General features: G+C 38.2%; 1 protein-coding gene across 1 annotated transcript in view; it reads left to right on the forward strand.

Moving 5' to 3' along the window:
- Window positions 1–20,169, forward strand: part of LOC128991345 (fringe glycosyltransferase) — a 106,283-nt gene that overhangs the window by 82,969 nt on the left and 3,145 nt on the right. The window contains exons 6-9 of the mRNA XM_054414155.1: window positions 3,896–4,052; window positions 10,465–10,550; window positions 17,842–17,912; window positions 19,691–19,785. Coding sequence (XP_054270130.1) covers window positions 3,896–4,052; window positions 10,465–10,550; window positions 17,842–17,912; window positions 19,691–19,785 — 409 coding nt within the window. The remainder of the gene's footprint in view (window positions 1–3,895; window positions 4,053–10,464; window positions 10,551–17,841; window positions 17,913–19,690; window positions 19,786–20,169) is intronic.

Here is a 20,169-nt window from a genome sequence, read left to right on the forward strand (position 1 = left end):
GGGTGGCTCAGTCGGTAGCGCCACGGACTTCGGGCCCAAGGCAAAATGTCTTGGATTCGTGCCACAACTTTTTATAAGTACACTTCAACCTTGTACTGTTTCGGCTCATCTCTTTGCTGGATACGTTCCACGCACAGTTCCGTAGTCCAAGTGGACGGGCAAATATATAGCAAAGATATAGCCAACCTCTTACAAATTTAGAGTAGCCCACTTCCCAAGATTAAACGTTATTTACAATTTATAATTTCTTAAGGACTTAAATGAAACTATTATTCAAAAACAAAACTTAATTCTCTCTTTTCAAACATCTATTGAGGTGACTTGTCAAAACTAAACTGTTTAACAATAGTCATCACAGCCACAGAAAAGCGAGAGTCGGACAATAGATGACTGATTGGTCGACCAGTCACGAACTGACGACGGACATTACATCAATAACTGACAAAGAACAATCAATATAAACTGTGGCCAAAATAATGATAAGCAGTTCTATTCAGAGGCCTCGTGTGGAGGCGGCGACTTCTGTGTCTTCCGGCGTTGAAGTCTCCCATTGGACGGAGATTTTATGAAATAGTTATGTCGTTACTCATTGTATATTTCAGTTACGTGATGTTAAATAAAGTTGCTTTACGAGTATGATTATTTATGTAAAACAGTTGCTGGGTATACAATTTTAGTGGGAAAGGGAAAATGTTTTTCCGTAACTACAGTAATCGACATTTCAATGGGATTCCGATTTATAAAAAAAGGATTGTAATAATTTCTTGCTAACGACTATTTTTTAGCAGATGCGAGTGTTTTAAATGGCACGTTTTAAGTAAATTTTTTACTGCAAGTATTTGTAGCTTCTCTGGATGTTGAGTCGTACATTTTCTGAAGAAAAATAGCAAATATTTAACACTAATGATGATCATACTATTTTGCAAAACAAAAATTGTGACGAAAGAATATTATGTAGCTTTATTTATAATCCTAAAGGATATTTTAAATTCTACTTTGTTGCTAATGATATTTGACATACCGATGATGATGGAGGGTGAGGACAATTGGACCTGTGTGTCACATTACATCCAGGGTATTCTCCGTGCCAAGAAGCTCGACCTTGACCGGGATGCGGTGTAGGTCATAAAGTACCTAAATGCCAGAAACGGTGAGAGCCCTGAGGGCTTAGGTCACATGTTGGCCTGACTTGAAGTAATGTGACAAACAATAAATTCCAGGTCTGTGTCCAAAAGAGTAGAGCGTAGAGGGTTTTTTTTAGTGAGTAGTCTGTGATAAAATCAGGAGTCTCACACTATAGGCTGGCTACCTGTGTGCGTAAAAGCATTTTCCCTCCTCTCCCTTAAAAAATAAAAATAAATAAATAAATATGTTTGACATGTACAACATTTAGCATCATTAGCCATACACTATTAAAACCACATAGAGTTAAGTCCATGAAACCTATTTTAAATATCACGTAAGACAGGCTTGGAACCGGATTTCAACTGTTTGAAATATAAAATATTATCTGCAGTTCTTATTACCTCTTTGATGGACTGTTTGTTGCAGAACTCAATGTAATTGGTGTTTGTGATCACATTTTCCTTACCATAAAGTCAGAATATTAATCCTTGAAGAGTCAAAATACAAGTCTAAGGTCACATGGGGTTATCCGCTCTTTTAGTGACAGATACACACACACACGCACACTCTCATTTGACAGCGATAGGGAAAAACATGGTCTGAAATCTCCGATTGGACTTTTAGCCTGTTAGACGATTCCAAGACTAATAGGCTTAGCCGGACTGACTAAACCCCTTGCTGAGAAGTTCCCGGTCAGCCTTCTCCTTGTCTGCTTATAATTGGAACTGTGTTAATCTCAGATTTAGATCGAGGGTTCGTGAGATGAGAGTTATGTGGATCGGAGTGTGAAATAGACCAGGACACTTGGGAGGGTGGTCCAGGGGACCTCAAAACTGTAGATATCATCTAAGTGTCAAAAAGTCTGAAAAGGGTTTAATGGCGTAAGCGTGTCAGGTTATGATTGTAAGAGGTTTCGTGATTAATATTGAATTTAGATACATCACTTTTTAATTGTTTTAATTATGTCGTTAGACACCAGAAACTGAATGACACTAAAGGTGAATCGTTTTGAACGTGTAAAGTTGGTACCTCACATAACTCTACGTTCTTGCTGGATGACAGACAAAATCTGCTGTAGAATGGCCATATAATTTACGAATATTTTAAGACCCATGCTCTTGATGAGATTTGTTTCTTAGACATCTAAGGAAGATTTTGTAAGGAGAGAAGTTTTCACGTGTGAAATATCTTTCGTCTAAAATTTATCACAACCATTTACAGTAATATTTTTTGTAACAATGATAAATGTATGTTAATCATAAATGGGATCATCTCAATAATTTTAGTATCCTAGAGTACTTTTTACCCAGGTAAAGTGTTCAGTAGTCTGTAAGTTTTGTATCCAAAACTTAAGGCTTGGATAACCAGCTAACTCGATCTAGGATACAGTAGCTTGTCCAAAGTAGTCGGTTAACACTAAACGAACATCCAGTCTCCTAAAGTATTCAGTATCTAGAGTCAGAGTATCCAATGGCAAAGACTAAAGGGTCTTGGTGAAGATCCAGTTGAAGATTGTCCAGTGGCCTAGATTATGCAGAAGCCATAAGTAGCCATTATCCTAGAGGAGTATCAAATAACCTAGCTAGAGTATCCTGTCTTAAAGTATCCATTGTACTAGAGTATCAAGTGATCTTGGAGTATCCAGTAGCTAAGTTTATCTAGTGTCTTCCTAGAGAGTGTGCAGTGGCTTAAATTTTCAAATATCCTAGAATATCCAGTAGCTTAAAATATCAAGTGTCCTAGTATCCAGTGGCCTCTCGACTCAGCTATACTAACAGAATTAGCCTCTCGGCCGTGGCGCTGGAAGCCGCTTTACAAGAGGCCGCGTTGATTTATCATTCTCTTCACGCTCGTCAGCCCAAATCCGATGGAATCTTGATTCATTAGAGCCCATCCGAAGTACATTCATCTCTGTTGCCGGCTGAAATCTATTTCCCGCCCGGTTATTTGTACGTATTTTGATTTATCAACACACATTCTGGATGTGTGTTTAATTGCAGAGTGTAATTTGACAGAGGTGTCAGTGTTGAATTGTGCCTTCTGAAAGGGTATGATTTGTTTTCATAGCTTGTAAGCTCGTTTTGTCGTGTTTCTGCTTTTTATGGACATGGTCATAAGTTTAAGATTTACTTGGAATTTGCTTTTTACCTTACGTATCACAAAGCAAAAACACTTATGGTTGGACCAAGATTCTTGAAAAGGACTCTTCTCACAGTGCTCTTTTGCCTTTAAAACTATTCACTCTATGCATGTTAAAAATGTTCAGTACTCATTGACAAAACTGTAACAGCTTTGACGTTTCAGTCTCACAGTCTTCGATCGTTTCGTTGATCACACGCGATGCCCTATTGCCCTCATGAGGGAACTGCTTGATTAGAGCCAACTTAACCTTTTAATTGGCCGACAATTGCCTTTTGATTGGCCACTCAACTTGTATCGGCCACACTCACAATGGCTGGCCCTCAATTTAGTTTATCTCTTTTGTTGAGCCCACATCACTAAATGGTCTTTTATTGGGCTTCGGAACGGTTTTGTTCGTTGAGAACCTTGTACCTTCTTTTATGCGTGACTATTGTGCGTTGATGTTTTTTGTGTGTTCAATGTTCCATGCACATTTTAAATCCTAGATTATCAAAAATATAAAAGTTTTGCAGTAGTTGATCAATAAAGATTTCACCCATTGGACTGGACCAAGAACTACGAACTGTATCTTGAGAATCGATACATTGATCATGGATTCACTTTCTAACCACAATCTTCTCTGTTCCAGGTGGTTTTGCCATTTTGACGACGACAACTACGTGAATGTACCTCGCCTCGTCAAGTTGCTGGGAGACTTCAGTCACCAGGAGGAATGGTACTTGGGCAAACCCAGCATTAGAGCTCCTCTGGAAATTCTCAACAGAGAGTCCAAAGCTCCTATCAAGGTATGTTTGTTGACACTTGAAACTCTCAGGGTTGGGAATTGGTTTGTATATTTTACCTCTTGAACTGTTTAAGGTGTTCATTCAAGTCTCGAACACAAGTTTGACATTTTTTCCTTGAAGTTTCTAAGGCACTAATGAGGCACATGTTATTAAGTCGGAGTCTGGAAAAGTAAATGTGTAAAGATCTAACTGTTTACTAGAATCGGACTAGGTACATTTAAATCTCGTACAGATTCGCTAAAGAAACTCTTTATTTAATTTGAAGTATTGTTAAATTCCGTTTACCCTTCCCACTTTATGGATGCAGGCCTAATTTGGAATTCAAAACACACAACCGAATCAAAACAAAGAGTATACATTTGCTTAGTTTCCTTTGATCCAATAATATGGCCAGTAATAATTACAAAATTACATCCTTGCGAAATAAATCAAATTCTGACGCAGTCTGTAGACTATTTATTTAACTTAAAGTCTTGTTAAATTCCGTAACCATTTTCAATTTACGGTTGCAGGCCTAATTTGGAATTACTAAAACACACAACCGAATCAAAACAGAAAAATATATTTTCCTAATTGCCTTTTCCCAATAACTGATCAGTTAAAATTCATCAATTAGATCCCTCACAAATAATAAATTCTGACGACAGATTCATTTCTAATTCTCGCCATGCTGTTGAACTGTTCTAATAGCAATGTGTAAGGTTTAAGGACGAATTTATGAATATGCTACATACATACTGCATAATCATATGTCCAGCATTAACATAAACATCCTTTTTTATATCCTCTAACACCAATTTCCGTGGTGGTTCTTAAAACCAGTAATAAACACCACACAAAATTACATCCACGACGAATTCGACTGAAAATCTCTTGGACGATCTATATAATACATGATCCAGATAAGCGAGAGGCGGGGAGGGGGGTTCGGGAGCCCAAAACTGCAATTTGTGTCCAAACCGGACACTCAGAGATAATTCAGTACGATCCGGCGCGGAGGACCAAAGATAGGATCTGGTCAGCATACTGCCCCTCCCTACGCTAGATGGCGTATGTGTTATTACATGGATTATATAGTGGATCAGCAGTACGTTCTGGGCGATTGCTAATAACAGCCCAAGCGGTCACAGATCATGGTTATTTGTCGGTACAATTTATTGTCCGGTACTCGTTTTGTGGGACAAGTTAAAAGTAGGATAATCGTAGTTGTGGTTGTTTTCTTTCAGTGTGGCAACTGCCTTGAGGTAGTTGTATGGTGTAATAGAGTTTTATTTTTGGTTTGGGGTACTTTCTGATTTGGGTATTGTAGTTGATGACTAGTCTGCTGCGTGTGTCGCTTTTGTTCTGCGGTTAAAGGACAATTTCTTCACATCACTTTTGTTCCGGGGGGTCAGCAGGTAAATTTCGGGGCCGGCCGAAAAATCGCTTTTGTTCCGCGGACATCACTCTTGTTCCGCGAGTTAGGTGGCTGCACTCTTCCTCCCCCAAATCATCTCTTTCGCTCTGCTCCTAATTCTTTCTTTCATAGGCTAGGTTAGGTTAAGTTAAATTATTTATATTTTTGTCAAGGAGTATATGATAATTCAACGAGTTTTAAAGCCCGCATGACGTCAAGATATCCTTCAGAAATGAAATCCATCATGTTTAGTAAATTAATAATACAGTTTAGTATGCATTTTTATGTGAAGGGTAGACATATGCAAACATGTCTGTAATTAATTCACGTTTCTTAACTCCGGATTAGTTTGCCAACTAACTTAATGAGCAAAAACAAAATATGCTTGCTGGCATGTAACCAATCTAATCGCGTTCAGTACAACCAGTTCCTATGATTTTTTATTGTCAATACTCTTCGTTAAACTAGCAATCGTCAAGTCGCATATGTCGGCTCAGCTCTGTCGGTCATTTTATTTTACCATCTGTGATTTTTTAGTTTTTGCCCATCGCGGACGCCCCGGAATGCCGCTAATGAGCTTACATGTTGATCGGACAGTAATGAGCGGACAGTCCGATCTGGTCCGGTTTTTATCCGTTTTCTGGTCCTTCGAGCCGGATTTATCAAAACTGACGCCGCGTGGACGAGAGGACTCTGGGAAATATTAATTAGCTAAAAGCCGCTCCCTCGTGGAATGTCCGATCCGATAAGTCCTCCCCGGTAATGGTGCAATTAATATTTCTGGTTTTAATTCTTTTTGAGTAAGCTTGTCTTTGTACGTGGGAAATTGGTTTATGGGGTAGGGCGAAACTTGTATTCTTCACTCTTTTTTAACACCTTAACAATTTTTTACAATATAAGAATCTCTCAAGGAAGTACAAAAAGTTTATTGTTTTATGTGACATGTTCACTTTACTGTATTAATGTTGTGTTATCGCCCCTTGTGTTGTTATTTGGTATCTCTAAATAATTCTGGTATAAATTAATCATAGTTTTATCTTGCGTATTTCGTTGGGAATGGATTGTACAGAATTCAATCCTGTGAAAAAGGTGACCGAGTTCTTCAAAAACATTTGTTTTAGGGTCGATTCGGCAAACTTATGGTAACTAAAAAATAACAGTCATCGCTGGAAAACTTATAAAACATTTTCAAATTGGAATATTAAATATAAAATAAAGCCTCAACATTGCACAGTGATTGTTTCTTTAGTATCAACTACTAGTCTACCAAACTTTCTATCAAAATAGGACACAACTTTTACATGGTACATAATCCGATTAGCAACCGGACCATAGCAAACCGTGCATAGATTGCGTCTCAACAGCTGCTAATGCATTTACCACCATACATCTTAAACCCCATAATTTCACCCTAAAGATATAAAACCAACCTCTTACTACTCGGAATCCACATAACCATTAATACAAGCGAACACGTAGTCAGATTAATTGAAGCGATTTCCACTGGTTTACAGCAAGCGCAACTTTCCCTGCTGTCATAGCTGGACTTGTATTGCAGCTGTAATGGCTTGTGGTAATTGACCACTGGTAGTGACCAGGTAGACCGGTGACCACGCCTCGGAGGTCAAAGGGCGCACGAACTGGCCCGATCCTGGGGCAGGAGCACGGTAATTGATTGAGGCGTCAATTGGGCGTTCAATATTGGCTGTGAATTACGCTGGTGATTGGAATTTGGCCACTTCTGAATTTTGAAAGTGTATTTTGCACAATTTAAGTGGTGTAGTATTTTTTTATGGAGTGTTTTTGATATTTTGGTTCAGCGGTACAATCCTATACAATTGGATTTACAATCTATTTTATCTATTCACGCTCTAAACTTGGTGACAAAGTGCTTTATGTATTAGCGCAGTGACAAGAATTCGAGTTATCCTAATAAAAAAACCGACAGACGTTTACAAAATTGTAGCATATTACGCGACAAATAATTTCATTGTATTAGTTTTTTTCGTAAAATGTACCTTCCAGTTCTCTATATTGTATTTTGCATACTTCAGATCGATTTTGACCTAATACTACATGTATCTTATAACAAAAAAATATACCTTATCATGTTCAAAGGTGTAAGTAAAGCGCTAAAACGGTCATATTGCTTACTGTTTCTTTGTAAGGTTCATAGTTGTAAATTTTGTATAGTTTTAACTTATAATTAATTTACTATATTCATCTTTTATGGTGCATACAGTTAACTTGGAAAACAGTATAGTTGGAATTAAATACATATTCATTTTTAATTCAATATTATAAAAGAGATTTGCGCGAAACCAAAGTCCCCGCAACTGGATGTTGCACTTGATGTACAGGATTGAATGGTGTCTGCCATTGCGCTTGATGCATCAGCTATTTAGATGCAACCAACGTCACCGGCGGCGGCGACTCAAGGCGGGTCGTCAGTCGTCCATAATCAGTCGTCCACTCTGTGATCACTGATCGATCGACTTCGTAATCGATTCTCAGTATCGATCGAGCTGGTGTCAATGAACAAGCGATAGGTCGGAGACTTGTGTTGTAGTGTGGCTATTATTTCCCCCCATGGAAAACGTGGTATTAGACGTTTATACATTATGTTTATCTAAGTCGAAGAGAAATACATGGAAAATGCCACGAATGGGTTGAAATATTAAAATATATTCAGACGATAGGCTAGAGCAACCATTTGCTGTTAATGAGTCGATAGTGAATGATACAACACACTTATTACGGTGTCCATTAAAAATCAAAAGGTTGCCCAAAGTACGAAGGTACTCATCTGCCGCCTACTACCCCTTGGGGGTAATAAAATTGCATGAAATAGTCCTATCCTGGCGTAGAAGTGGTCGGTAATTAATTTAGGTGCCAATAATTATCAACGCCAATAATTGTGAATTAAAATAAATTTGACTCAAGCGTGTTTGAAATTTTCTTCAAGTCTTCTTCTCTATGCTAGATAACTATGTATGAAAAGACAGTTTGGTCTCTAACGTCCAACCAAATGTGATTACACCATGAGATAAATTTGACAAAGTATGAATACAATCTTGGACTTTACAAACGATTTCTTGCATATTTTTTACATAGACTTAAAAATATTAACCTCTTCTACAGTAGGTGTATCCGATCCTCAGACTTATATTTCTCAGCATGTACAACCAAACGCACATCTGTAGAATATATAGTTGCAGTACACAATTTATCACCATAAATATGTATCTCTTCTCGTTAACCTGGTATCGTGTTCCCACCGGCTCTCATCAGTCGAGGGCAACAATAACAATATAATCGCAACGACATATCGGTCGCGATAGCACCGGGCATGCGCTGTGCTCTGACCCCGCCCCATGTATCACTGCGCCGGCGCGGTGGCGGTGGCGGTATCTGGTGCAATACGGTACAAATAGGCAACTATCGCGCCATCTACCGGTTATTTACCGTGACTTACCTGACCTCTGTTGATCACGATAACTGCAGAGGCAACTGTGTATTTGTTCGGAGAACTCGTGCAGCTTAATGTTTCTTGATTCAAGTGTGTCAAAATATTACAAATTGTTTTTGATCGGATTTACGTTGATTTAATTGTGTTAGCATGCAACAGCTGTCTATAATCATTATGTTTATAAGTGGTATTGTTTAAAAACAATCGCTGGTCCTAGCATTGAATATATCAGAGTTATAAGACAATGGCAACAACCAACAACAACAACAACAACAACAACAACAACAACAACAACAACAACAACAACAACAACAACAATGACAATAGAGTTATGGTCAGAGCAATGGTCTTAGTCAATAATGTTAAAAATTCTTTATCTACCCGCAACTCTATTTTTTCCAATTACACTATTATAACTTATTGAAACCTTTTGTATGTAATACATAATGAAAAATACAACATTTAGAAAAGGTTTTATCGATTGAAAATATTGATTAAAAATAGATTTGATTTTTTCATAATCAGTAAGTTTGGTTAGGTTAGGTTAGGTTAGAACAGTTTCTTTTTATAATTGTTTGCCCATAGACTTACACTTAACTAAGCGATGTGTTTTCTCCAAATTTGTATAACGTGTGATTAAAAACATTTTCACAATGTTAAGTTAAATAAGTGTAATTATTGAAAAAAAGAGGTTCGGACAGATAACGTTTTTTGACCGTCAATAATCAATAACGAAGCTTCAAAGGCATTTCCATTCTAAAATCATCGCTCAAATTTTTGTTAAAATACGATTCATGTTCCTCCCTGACATAATTACTCGTATTTAAGCATATTTCCGATTCTCGTTGGTTTTCTAACTTGAACCATAGATAAAAGGAGTAGACTGTCTACTCCTTTTATCTATGTCTACTCCTTTTATCCATGCTTGAACTCATCGTTCGCAAAAGAACCACTTCTTGCACCAATGAAATACGAAGTGTATATTTTAGCTATGCTATATTTAATAACATTTTCCTCCCATGTGTTTGTGAGCCTCACATATTTGTTTGTTGGTGTGTGTGTCCAGTCGTGATAAGGTAGCCGTCACTTCACGATGCCCGGAATTTTAATGAAGCATGTTTTGTCGCCGCCGAGCCCGCCGCTGTTTCTAGTCCTCACTTTGTTTTATATAATCGCGCGTGCTATGAAATGTGGCTACAAGGCTTTCTTACTCGTTAAAATTTCGCAAAGCTAAAAAATTTTGCTTTTTTATGGGGATTCTCCAATACGAATAAGGTTATCCTCGCCTAAAAGGAGTTTCTTAGTTTTCTGGATATCTTGACGTACAGGTTTGGGTGACCATTTTACTTAATCACATAGTTGCAGCTAGATTCGAACCCGCACCTTATTGACAGAAGGCTTGCTCTCTAACCATCAGTCCAACCTCTTTGCAAAATTACCTTTCATGTCCACCTAATTTTCCATCTGTTGTGGAATTAATTGAAATTACTTCTGTGAAATGATTTTTATACAATTTTCCAGCATTAACCAGTTATTTGTGTTTTCAGCAAAACATCTCGTTCTGGTTCGCAACAGGAGGTGCTGGGTTCTGCCTCAGTCGAGCTCTGGCCCTCAAAATGTTACCTTTGGCTGGGTGAGTACTCTGACACAACATATATATTCCAATATACGTATTATTTATTCTTAAGTCATTAAAAATAATTTTAAAAAGGGTACTACGGTTTATTTTTTCGATTAATATTAATTACAGTGTCTCTACATGACGTGAACACTATCCAGTATTTATTCCTAATATATTATTGTAAGTGCTATATTGGGTGTTTTAGTTTCTTCCCAATACAAAGTAGTATTGTTTTCGTAGCAATTTTCAAGTTTGAAATTTGAGTAAAATATTCGTTTTGGGTCCCCTGAATCGAAAAAGGAGTTTTCAAAGTGATGTCTACACCTGTGGTTATGGTCATTTAACTCTAAACACAATACAGTAGTAGGTATACAGCCCCTAAATCTGTAGGTATGGATTACTGTTTTAAAAATATTGCAGTTTGTGTGATTTTACCCACAAAATATCATTTTACTCCCACCGCTAACCCATTAAAAGGGGTTTTGACAAGCTAATGGGATGAAGTATGTGTCAGATTGCTGATACCGTTTATTTAGTGGACCCAGGAGACAAATAATATGAATAAATGATTATTTTGTGCGTAGTAGTACTTGATAATGTAATATATCAAATAGAGGAAACTACCTCCCCGAATTGGAAGCAATCCAACAGAACATGTTTAATTTTAATTTCTAAAATATCTCTAACTCTCAACCCGCATGAGAGACACATGCACCAATAAACAATATTCAAGCTATAACTGTAAGTTATTACCGTCAAGTCTCAAGGAGTAGAATGATTAAGAAATCCCAGTTCTGCTCGCGTTTGCTGCAACGATGTATTTATGCATTGCTATATGATTTACACCAAGCTGTCTCTGGTTTCAAAAAACGCGGAAAGTTTAATGGACATTGCAGTGTTTTACATGCAAATTTGTCTCGGCGGGATATTTGGCGGGAGTTTAGTTATCTTTGGCGGGTGTAATTTATCGCTTTTCTCCACTGGAGTTGAAGTCCAGCGATGTGACTTAATTGAGCTGTCTTCGAGTATTTTTGCGGTTTTATGGTTGAAAAGCTGTCAACGAGAATTTCTACGACCCCCCACTTACTTGGCCGCTTGCGAAATTGCCTCCGCACTGGCTAATAACGTCAGAAAAACATAGGGAAGCGATTTTGTGGATACCCAATACAATATAATTAGTTTTAATCATTCAAAGGTACACGATACTATAAAACCACATCTTCCTATCTCTACCGCATGTTACGAAATATACAGACACAGACACACTTACTACATTTCTGGAAAATGTCTCGATTCGATATTTTGTAAATTCATCGAATTCAAAAGCAGATTTGCAAAGGGGTATATTTTTAAGCGTGTCAGGTTGGTTTTGTTTCCAAAATGAATTACCTGATCTTACTCAGAAGCTCAAATAAGCTTTTGTATTGTTAAAATAACGGGAATTTGCATCCACTCTTTTCAGACCCTATGGTCTTCAAGGTTAAACCTTGTCACATTGAAAACTTCGTATGCTGATGTCACGTTCCTGATGACCATCAGAGCAGTTAACAGATGCTACAAACACCACTAAATTAAAAATTTCACGCATAAAGCACTATTTTATTGCGTGTTATATAGAATATAAATCAACGAATTGTCGTATCACTGTAAAATAAATCCAAGAACGGAAAATATTGCTTATAAAACCTGAAAACAGATACAAGGCATTAAATCGTGCACGAAACAAACAAATATTTCACCATGTGTCCTCTTAAACATCATACGTCTTGGAAACCGGTCGATAACATGGGAAACCAGCAGAATTTCTACGATTAACCATATTTACTACCCTAGTGCCATAAGGTTCTTTACCACCCGGGAAGATCTTGGAGTCGATTCCTCTATAGGAACTTGTGCCCGCGTCTTCGCCCCGATATTTTGAGTTTGTGGGCCCCACGGGGGTCCAAATTGTAATCGCCCGAGTCGGCCCCCGCTAAGATGTAATTACTTTTGCCCTATGCTTTATTGTTTTCCCATTTGCCGTCCTTATAAATATGGCGCCCCCTGACGCGCTGGACACGAAACCGTGTGTGTTGTGTATGGGGAATTACGTCGATTGTTCTAAATTATGGTACTTTCCTTAGTAAATTGTGGGGCTTATGAGAAAAACTATCGTATAGAATAGAGGGAGTGCGGATTTATGTGTTATTGATAAAATTGTTTAACCTCTAGAAGAGGTTACATATTTTGGTATAAACATACATATCCTCTTACATTCCGGCAATTCTCGGGTCAACTAAACATTTGGTCTCTCCATATTCTATCCCTCCACAGTCTTATGAATGAATATTTTAATTAGTATTCCTCTTTCTCCACTTTCTGGCATTTCTCTCCACTTTTCTACACATCCTCCTTTACTTCTTTCATCGATCTTCTACAAACCTTCATTTTTGTTGCCCTGTATTTCAACCACCGTCAGATCCATTCCCTAGTACTGTACAAACTCTCTTCTTGCAGTATCTCACATGGACAAACTTTTTAACCTCTCTTCAGCTACGTCTCAATTGTTCATTCTTAAATCTTTTGAAATTTTTATCTTTGGTATTTTATAGGGCTTTAACACGTAAATCCTTTTCTACTACGATACACGTTTTAGTAGTCTCAAACCGTTTACCTACCGCAAACTTGGTTTTCCCTTTGGAAAAATTCAAGGCTATTGACATCTGTAAGTGGGGGGGGGGGGTAGCTGGGGCATTAATTTATCTGTTTTTGAACCGACCAAGCTACGCTAATCAGGTTGAAAAAGCCACATAAGGATTGGAACGGGGAGAATTCTCTAATTGGGAGCTTGCCCGGGCCCTCATTAGTGTTCGGACCTTCATAATTGGGTCTCCGGGTATTTTAATTGAATACTTGATGCGGGTTTATCACGGTCGCACTTTTTGTCGCGCTGATTTAGCGCGGGCGATTGTATGCCGTCGGCGGCCGGGCGGAAGGTTGAAAATCGCTGGTCGCCAGGGCAGGTGCGCAGTGCTCTGCAAGGCGGAACGTCTAAATCGCTGGAACTAATGTATTCCTTGGTAACGAATCGTCCCGAGCAGCAAGTGCGCTTTGGGCTGTCTTGTGTCGTGATACTTTGCGTAATTTAGCCGTTCAAGAAATATACGTCGTTATCTTAGTTTAATCGAGTCGAACAAACTGTCTATTCAGTAGTCAATTAGTTTAATGCAAAAGACATTTACGAATGCATTATGCTATGTTCAGTTTTTAAAGCAAAGTTTGATTAACCATTAACCCCCCCCCCTCCCCAACAACAACAAGTTTTACAAGTTGTTTTCTACCAGGTTTATTATTTTGTTGGACTAAATATGTGTTATTTAGTGTATTCGTTAAGTTCATTGTACCTATCTGCTTTTTCTTACGTTTACCCCAGAATAAAAAGTCAGACGCTCTACTCCCTCTATTAAAACGATAAGTAATTGAATATATATATGTATATATTTTGTGTTCTCCGTGACACTACTTCAGAACCTGCAGCTACAACTCGCGCTGTCTCCGAGCGGGCGGGGTTGAAGGCTGAAGGCTGAGCTACATAAAACAGAACACGCTCGTACTCGGTCATTTTCGTTTTGCCTGATCTCAAAGGGCGCGCTTGTAAGGCGGTCGACACACGGGAAGACTGAAACCCAACTAAAGTTGAACCAACTGTTTTGTGACGCGATTACGGTTGCAGTTGCGTTGGTTACATCCGCACACGGGCGCGACTATAATTGAGTTGAGACAGTGAATGAGCTCTAATTTTGTTATAACGATACTCTGTAGGCCTACTGTGTATGGTGTTTGAAATGAGTAATAGAGATGAAAAAGCCCTGGTGTTTTATAAACAATCAAGAAAGCGTAGAGTAGAAGGTGTTGGGTACATCCTTATGTTAAAACAAATATTTAATGTAGGCTCTTTGTAGCTGCTGCTGCATTACAAGAAACAGACGAAATATTTCAGTCTATGTACAGGATGTCAAAAAGTGCTTACGAAGAGTTATCGCAGTTGGTATACCTGATCCTTGAAAAAAGCGCAATACAAATATGCGAAAAGTTGTTCAAACCAGGCGACTGAAATCACCTAGCAACCGGCAGGTCCGGTTGCTTAACGACTGATCGCCGACTGGTCCTCAACTGGTCGCATCGCAGTCGCCCCGTGTGCACTGTCCCACCTAACTACATTGGTCGGGACGCTGGCGACTAGTTTGTCCAACTGGTTGCCGATTTCAGTTGGAAAACAGTCTTCCCGTGTGTCGACGGCCTAAGTGATCAATTCCTACAACCACCTGTCTTGTCCGAGCAAAAAGCGACGACAGCGAAACGAGTGGTGAAAGCAGAAGATATAATTCGCCGTCCAGCGACTGGTTTATTTCGGTATCGGTTCTCGAAGGTTGGCAACGCTTTTCGGAATGTCCAGCACTAATTGACAGCTGATCCCTTTACCCATGTACCCGCCGAAACGAGCAAACTGGCGGGAAAAGTGACAGGAGCGGTCGTCAATATGGACAAACTGCTAGACCGCTTGTCACGGATGGCAGTTGATCGAAAGAGATTTTAGTCGGAAGCTGTTTCGAATTTTAATGTTTTTGAAAGTCGTCGGGTTTGCTCAATGTTCGTGTACTTGGAATGGTCAGTATCAATTATTCAGTTTAGCGTTCTCTTCCATGTGCAAGAAACGTACGTACAGTACCTACATTTCTTGTTTAAGAAAGATAAAATTATTGAAGCCCTAGAAAAGTATTGAATGGAGTCAAAATTAAAAATTCTGGATTACGGTTTGCGTGGGGTTTTCTGTAGCATTTGATTTTTCCAAACCCAGCTGTGTTCCAATGTTTAGCAGTTTTCCCCATATGCAGTTCAATTCAATTTCGATTCAATTCATCGCTTCGATTCAATTCGATTTAGTCAAACTCTTGAATCGTTGTCTGGTGGATCTAATACACCAGAATTATTACACTAGGTAATTAAAAATTATTTTATATCACGTAGTATTTTTAACCATTCAGAAATATTTTGTGAAAAGAGGTTTATTACAGCTATGCTACAGCATGTCCATATTGCAGTGTATTTCCAATCACATTTTGATCTCGGCTTTGCCTATACATAAAACACTGTCCACGACTCTATTCGTTGAACCCAGTATCAATCGTGGACACGATATATTTGACGATAGCTGTTCATATCGCTTGGCCACCGAGGTAGAGTCATGTCAACGAATCACGACTTAGTTACTTCCGATCACCTCGGGCAGACATAAAGTCAAACTACTAATGAACCTCATTAACAGGCTCGACCTAACCTAACAAGTCTTAGTGTGTCCGCGCGCCGTTGCTATCAGATCAGCTGATCGCGACTGATAAGATGACGTCACGCGCACAGCGCATGAGCAGTTAGCGTAGAGTTTGTATACTTAACGTGGTATATATTTTGGTCACTGTGATTTTTCTTAGATAGTTTGTGTATGATTTTTAGGGGTTACGTTAACATTTTTTTACGAAAACAAACTCTTAATTATTTAATCTAAACTTGGTACTGTATTGGCTAGCAATTTTTAAAATTAATATAGTAATATTATCAAAGATAGTTCGTTCTTCTGGTGCAGGATGAAAGTAGATTTTATTATGAAATTTTTTAAAATAGTTCAACTCATCAATTTTATTGGTGACAACTCTCGTGGCATTTACTTAGTTTGACTTAAACATGGGAAATACTTCACACCCTCAATTTTAGAGTTACCATCTTTATGCTGAATACAACTTTAAGAATTATGTATGGTGTAGAGTGCATTTTGAGTCTACTAATTATTTCTTGTTGTTTTACCAACTTTAAGATTTTTAACTAAATCCATATATTAAAACACTAGGTTTTCCTCTAGTATTGAAACCAAACATGACGCATACTCTAAAGTCTTCTTTTATGTAAGGGGAAATCCTTTCGTGGACGTATCGCTCTTACATGAAACACAAATAAAACAGCTGCAGATTTTTCAATAGGTAATACGAGCTACTATCAGTTTCTAAAGTTAACCCTATTATGCAAGAGTACATCAGGGTTTCCCTTTTCACATAGTTGTAATCATCAATCAAATAAACTACGTTTTAATCAACACTTTTCAGAGATTTGAAATTTTTTCTTTCTTTTCCACGAACAAAAGCAACCAACACATTTTTGAAACGAAAAGTTTCAACTACTCAGAAATCGAAAGTAAAATGGTCCTTCGAAACGGACATTCTATAGATGGCTCCTATCAATAATCTGGTCCGCTCTATCAGTGGCGGGATCTCCTCATTAGAACGGTCACAGGCCTCCAAATATCTTCCACGGACCATTAAAATACTCACGGCTGTCGAAGACTGCCTTTGCCCGCATCAATTCTAATTAACCTTTTCTTCGGATCGTTTTCTTGTTCGCCATTGAACATTCTTTTAGTAGGAACGTTTGTACTCAGTCGGGTCGTTGGAATGTAAATTAAATTTGATTTTACGTCTGGTATTTTTTGTCTATAACTGTTAATTGCTTGAATCACGATCGAGATTCATTTGACGAAATCTTACAGTTAAAGTCATAGATCCATTCCTTCTAATCTTCCTTTTCATCTCCATGTTTTAGGCTAAATCGTTAGAAGGTTTATCAATTTTATCAATCAAACCCTTTCCCAAGCTAAATTCCATTTGAAGCACTGTTACATTATGATCCATCATCCAATTTCTAACCGTAAAGAGATAAATCAGAAGAAAACACAAATTTGAGGTTATGTTTCGGAAAGCAGCTACGCCAAGTGATGAAGTGGCGGGAGTTTTGACTAAACAGCTGATGATAAATCAGCTGAGCGCATTAACATTCCTCGCATCTGTCGACTACATTCACACAATTCCAGCTGACTACCGGGCCAGCGTTGAATAAATATTTACTGTCTTTTGAGTGTTTCGTCTATAATCACTCCATTAGGCACTTAATGGCTTCTTCGACACACACTGTGTCTTGTTAAGTGGTAATTCAGTGGGTAAATTACTTGAGGAGTCTAAATTCATCTTGGCGTTTTGGTAAAGATTTGAGTAATACAAGGACTGTTTCGACATGGTTTAGACCTACTGTATTTAAGACTCAATTTGGAACTTATTTTCAAATCCGTACATTGAACAAATACATTTTAGTTGATTAATTGTTTGTGACGTAATTGACCCGTTGAGTACAGCAGACACAAGACATTTTTCTCCATAGTTATTTGTATATCAATTAACTGTAACATTTATGGTTTTTGATTCCAATTGTGTATTTTTTTCAGAGATGGCAAGTTTATGAGTATTGGTGAGAAGATTCGTCTCCCTGATGATGTCACGATGGGCTACATCATAGGTAAGCTTAACATTGTTATGCATAATGATGTATTCGTAACGTAGTATCATTATATCAATAATGCATGGCATAAGCTTGATTTTTTTTCTACAAACATTTGTTTTCCCGATATTTTAAAATTATTTAGAAGTTTTCACTGTCAAATGAAGGAATTTGCTCAAAGAGATTGAAGATTAAAAAAAAGTGCATTTGTATACCTCAACAAATGTGTTACGTAAGGTGAGAAACGCAAAATACTTTTTGAGCTGACTTCATGTAAGGTAAAGCAGTCCAAAATCCTAATTTTTGTTCTATATATTATATATATATATATATATAGTAAAGTAATATTCTTTTAATTAATTCCTACATTCTCTGACCATGGCCCCCACATTTAATTGTGGGCCCTGTTACCAGGATCTGGCTCGGGCCCCCCTACCAACCGGGGGGTCGGGGGGGTATGGAATACCCCCCAGCGTAGAGGGGGGGTCCGGGGGTCCCCCCCCGGGAAAATTTTGAAAATGTCATGTATTTTAGTGAGTTTTTAAGGCAATCTAGGTATTAAATTTGTGAGTGGTAAATGGCACTTTTGCAGCCTTTTTTAAGGAAGAAAAGAGTTCTTCAATGAGTGTTATAAGACTTAAAATTACAGGAATTCAGCAATTAAAACTATTATATCAATACACAAAAGCTCCATGCCTATTAATATTTTGTCCTTTTTATTTCCCTGTAAGAGGGTTTGGCTATCTTAACTGCTATTATTGTACTTTGTAATATGGAGTAGGAAAAAACTTACGTAAATTGAGTTTAACAGCTTACACCAATGAAATCATATTTTATTCAGTGACAATTTTCATCAAGAATTTTAACAATACTACATTTTTTGGGAGTGGATGCCTGAGCTGCCGAACTTGCGCCGAGTAGTCACGGAGAAAAACAAATGTGCACGAGTAATGCCGAGAATGACCGATGCTATCCAATCCATGCTTTAGTACAGTATTATACCGAGCAAATTGGGAAGAAAACTTAGGTCAAAATTATTAGGCCTACAATCTTTCATATTTTTAAAACTCCAAAAGTAAAGAATTTTTAAGTTTGTGTCAAATAACCTAGATTGCAATAATTATTAATTGAAATATTCCATACATAAAAGTGCAACCGGGACCAAATGTTGATAAAACAGGACAAATAAGCGTCCCGAGAGGATTTGTCGGGACGGACCAGTCCCCCTAAAACGGGACGTCTGGTCACCTTAGCTATGGTACATAGTACATGTCAATTTTTCAATGCTTTACAAATTTTATTTTAACTTATAACTATAAGGATTCATTCTTGAAACTATCAGTTCAATTATAAAACCAAACTTTGTTTATTATGGGGGGAATGAGGTAGGAGTGGCTAGGCGCCTGGCGGGAGGAAGGGGTAGAGGGAGTTTGTGGAGCCGGCCACTGGGGCCCGAGCTGGCTGTTCTGCTGTTGTATAGTACATACGCACCTACGCACCTATAGAATTTAAATATAAACTTCCTTAGAATCAAGAATTAATACATTTTAAATTATTTAACTTTGTTTTTTGTAAAATATTTAAATATTATTTTTTTATCTTCAATTTATGAGCTGTAAAGTGATCTTCAATGGGGAAAAAAATAAAAAACAAATGGGTAGGCCCGGGCCCCCTGAGGGCCCGGGCCCTGTGACTAGAGTTGCGCCAGCCCCACCCTTGTGGGGGCCATGTCTCTGACACTACAGTATCTTCTGTTTGTAGCTGATTGTTTGACCAATAATGTTGCTTTGTTGCAGAACATTTGCTGAGGAAGCCACTGACAGTCGTAGATCAGTTCCACTCTCACTTGGAGCCGATGAAGTTCCTGCGTCAGGACACCTTCCACGACCAGGTACAATACACCAAACAATACAATACAGACTTTGGATAGAACCAGACATTCCATTTCCTTGTTAAAGTTGTTACTAGTTTTATCAAATTTAGTATACAGTAGACTCCCTCTTATCCGGACACCTTTTAACCGGACATCCGTTTAACCTGACTACCCTCGGCGGAAATGACATCTCTTAAACCGGACAATTTTTATCAGCACATTGGTTTAACCGGACTAGATCGGCAGGAAGTGGGCGGTACTGAAACGACTGTGTTCTCGTGGGAAAGATTTGAGACCAGTGACCACGTGTCTAAATACAATGCTCTCCTAAATTTAAGTCGAATATCACAGTAAACGGTCCATTTTATTTTGGGGACGTCGGTTTAACCGGAAAAACCGTTA

The sequence above is a fragment of the Macrosteles quadrilineatus genome, unplaced genomic scaffold, assembly GCF_028750875.1.
Source record: "Macrosteles quadrilineatus isolate MER2022 unplaced genomic scaffold, UCM_ALF_1.0 Scaffold_1__1_contigs__length_201487025, whole genome shotgun sequence".
Lineage (NCBI taxonomy): Eukaryota > Metazoa > Arthropoda > Insecta > Hemiptera > Cicadellidae > Macrosteles > Macrosteles quadrilineatus.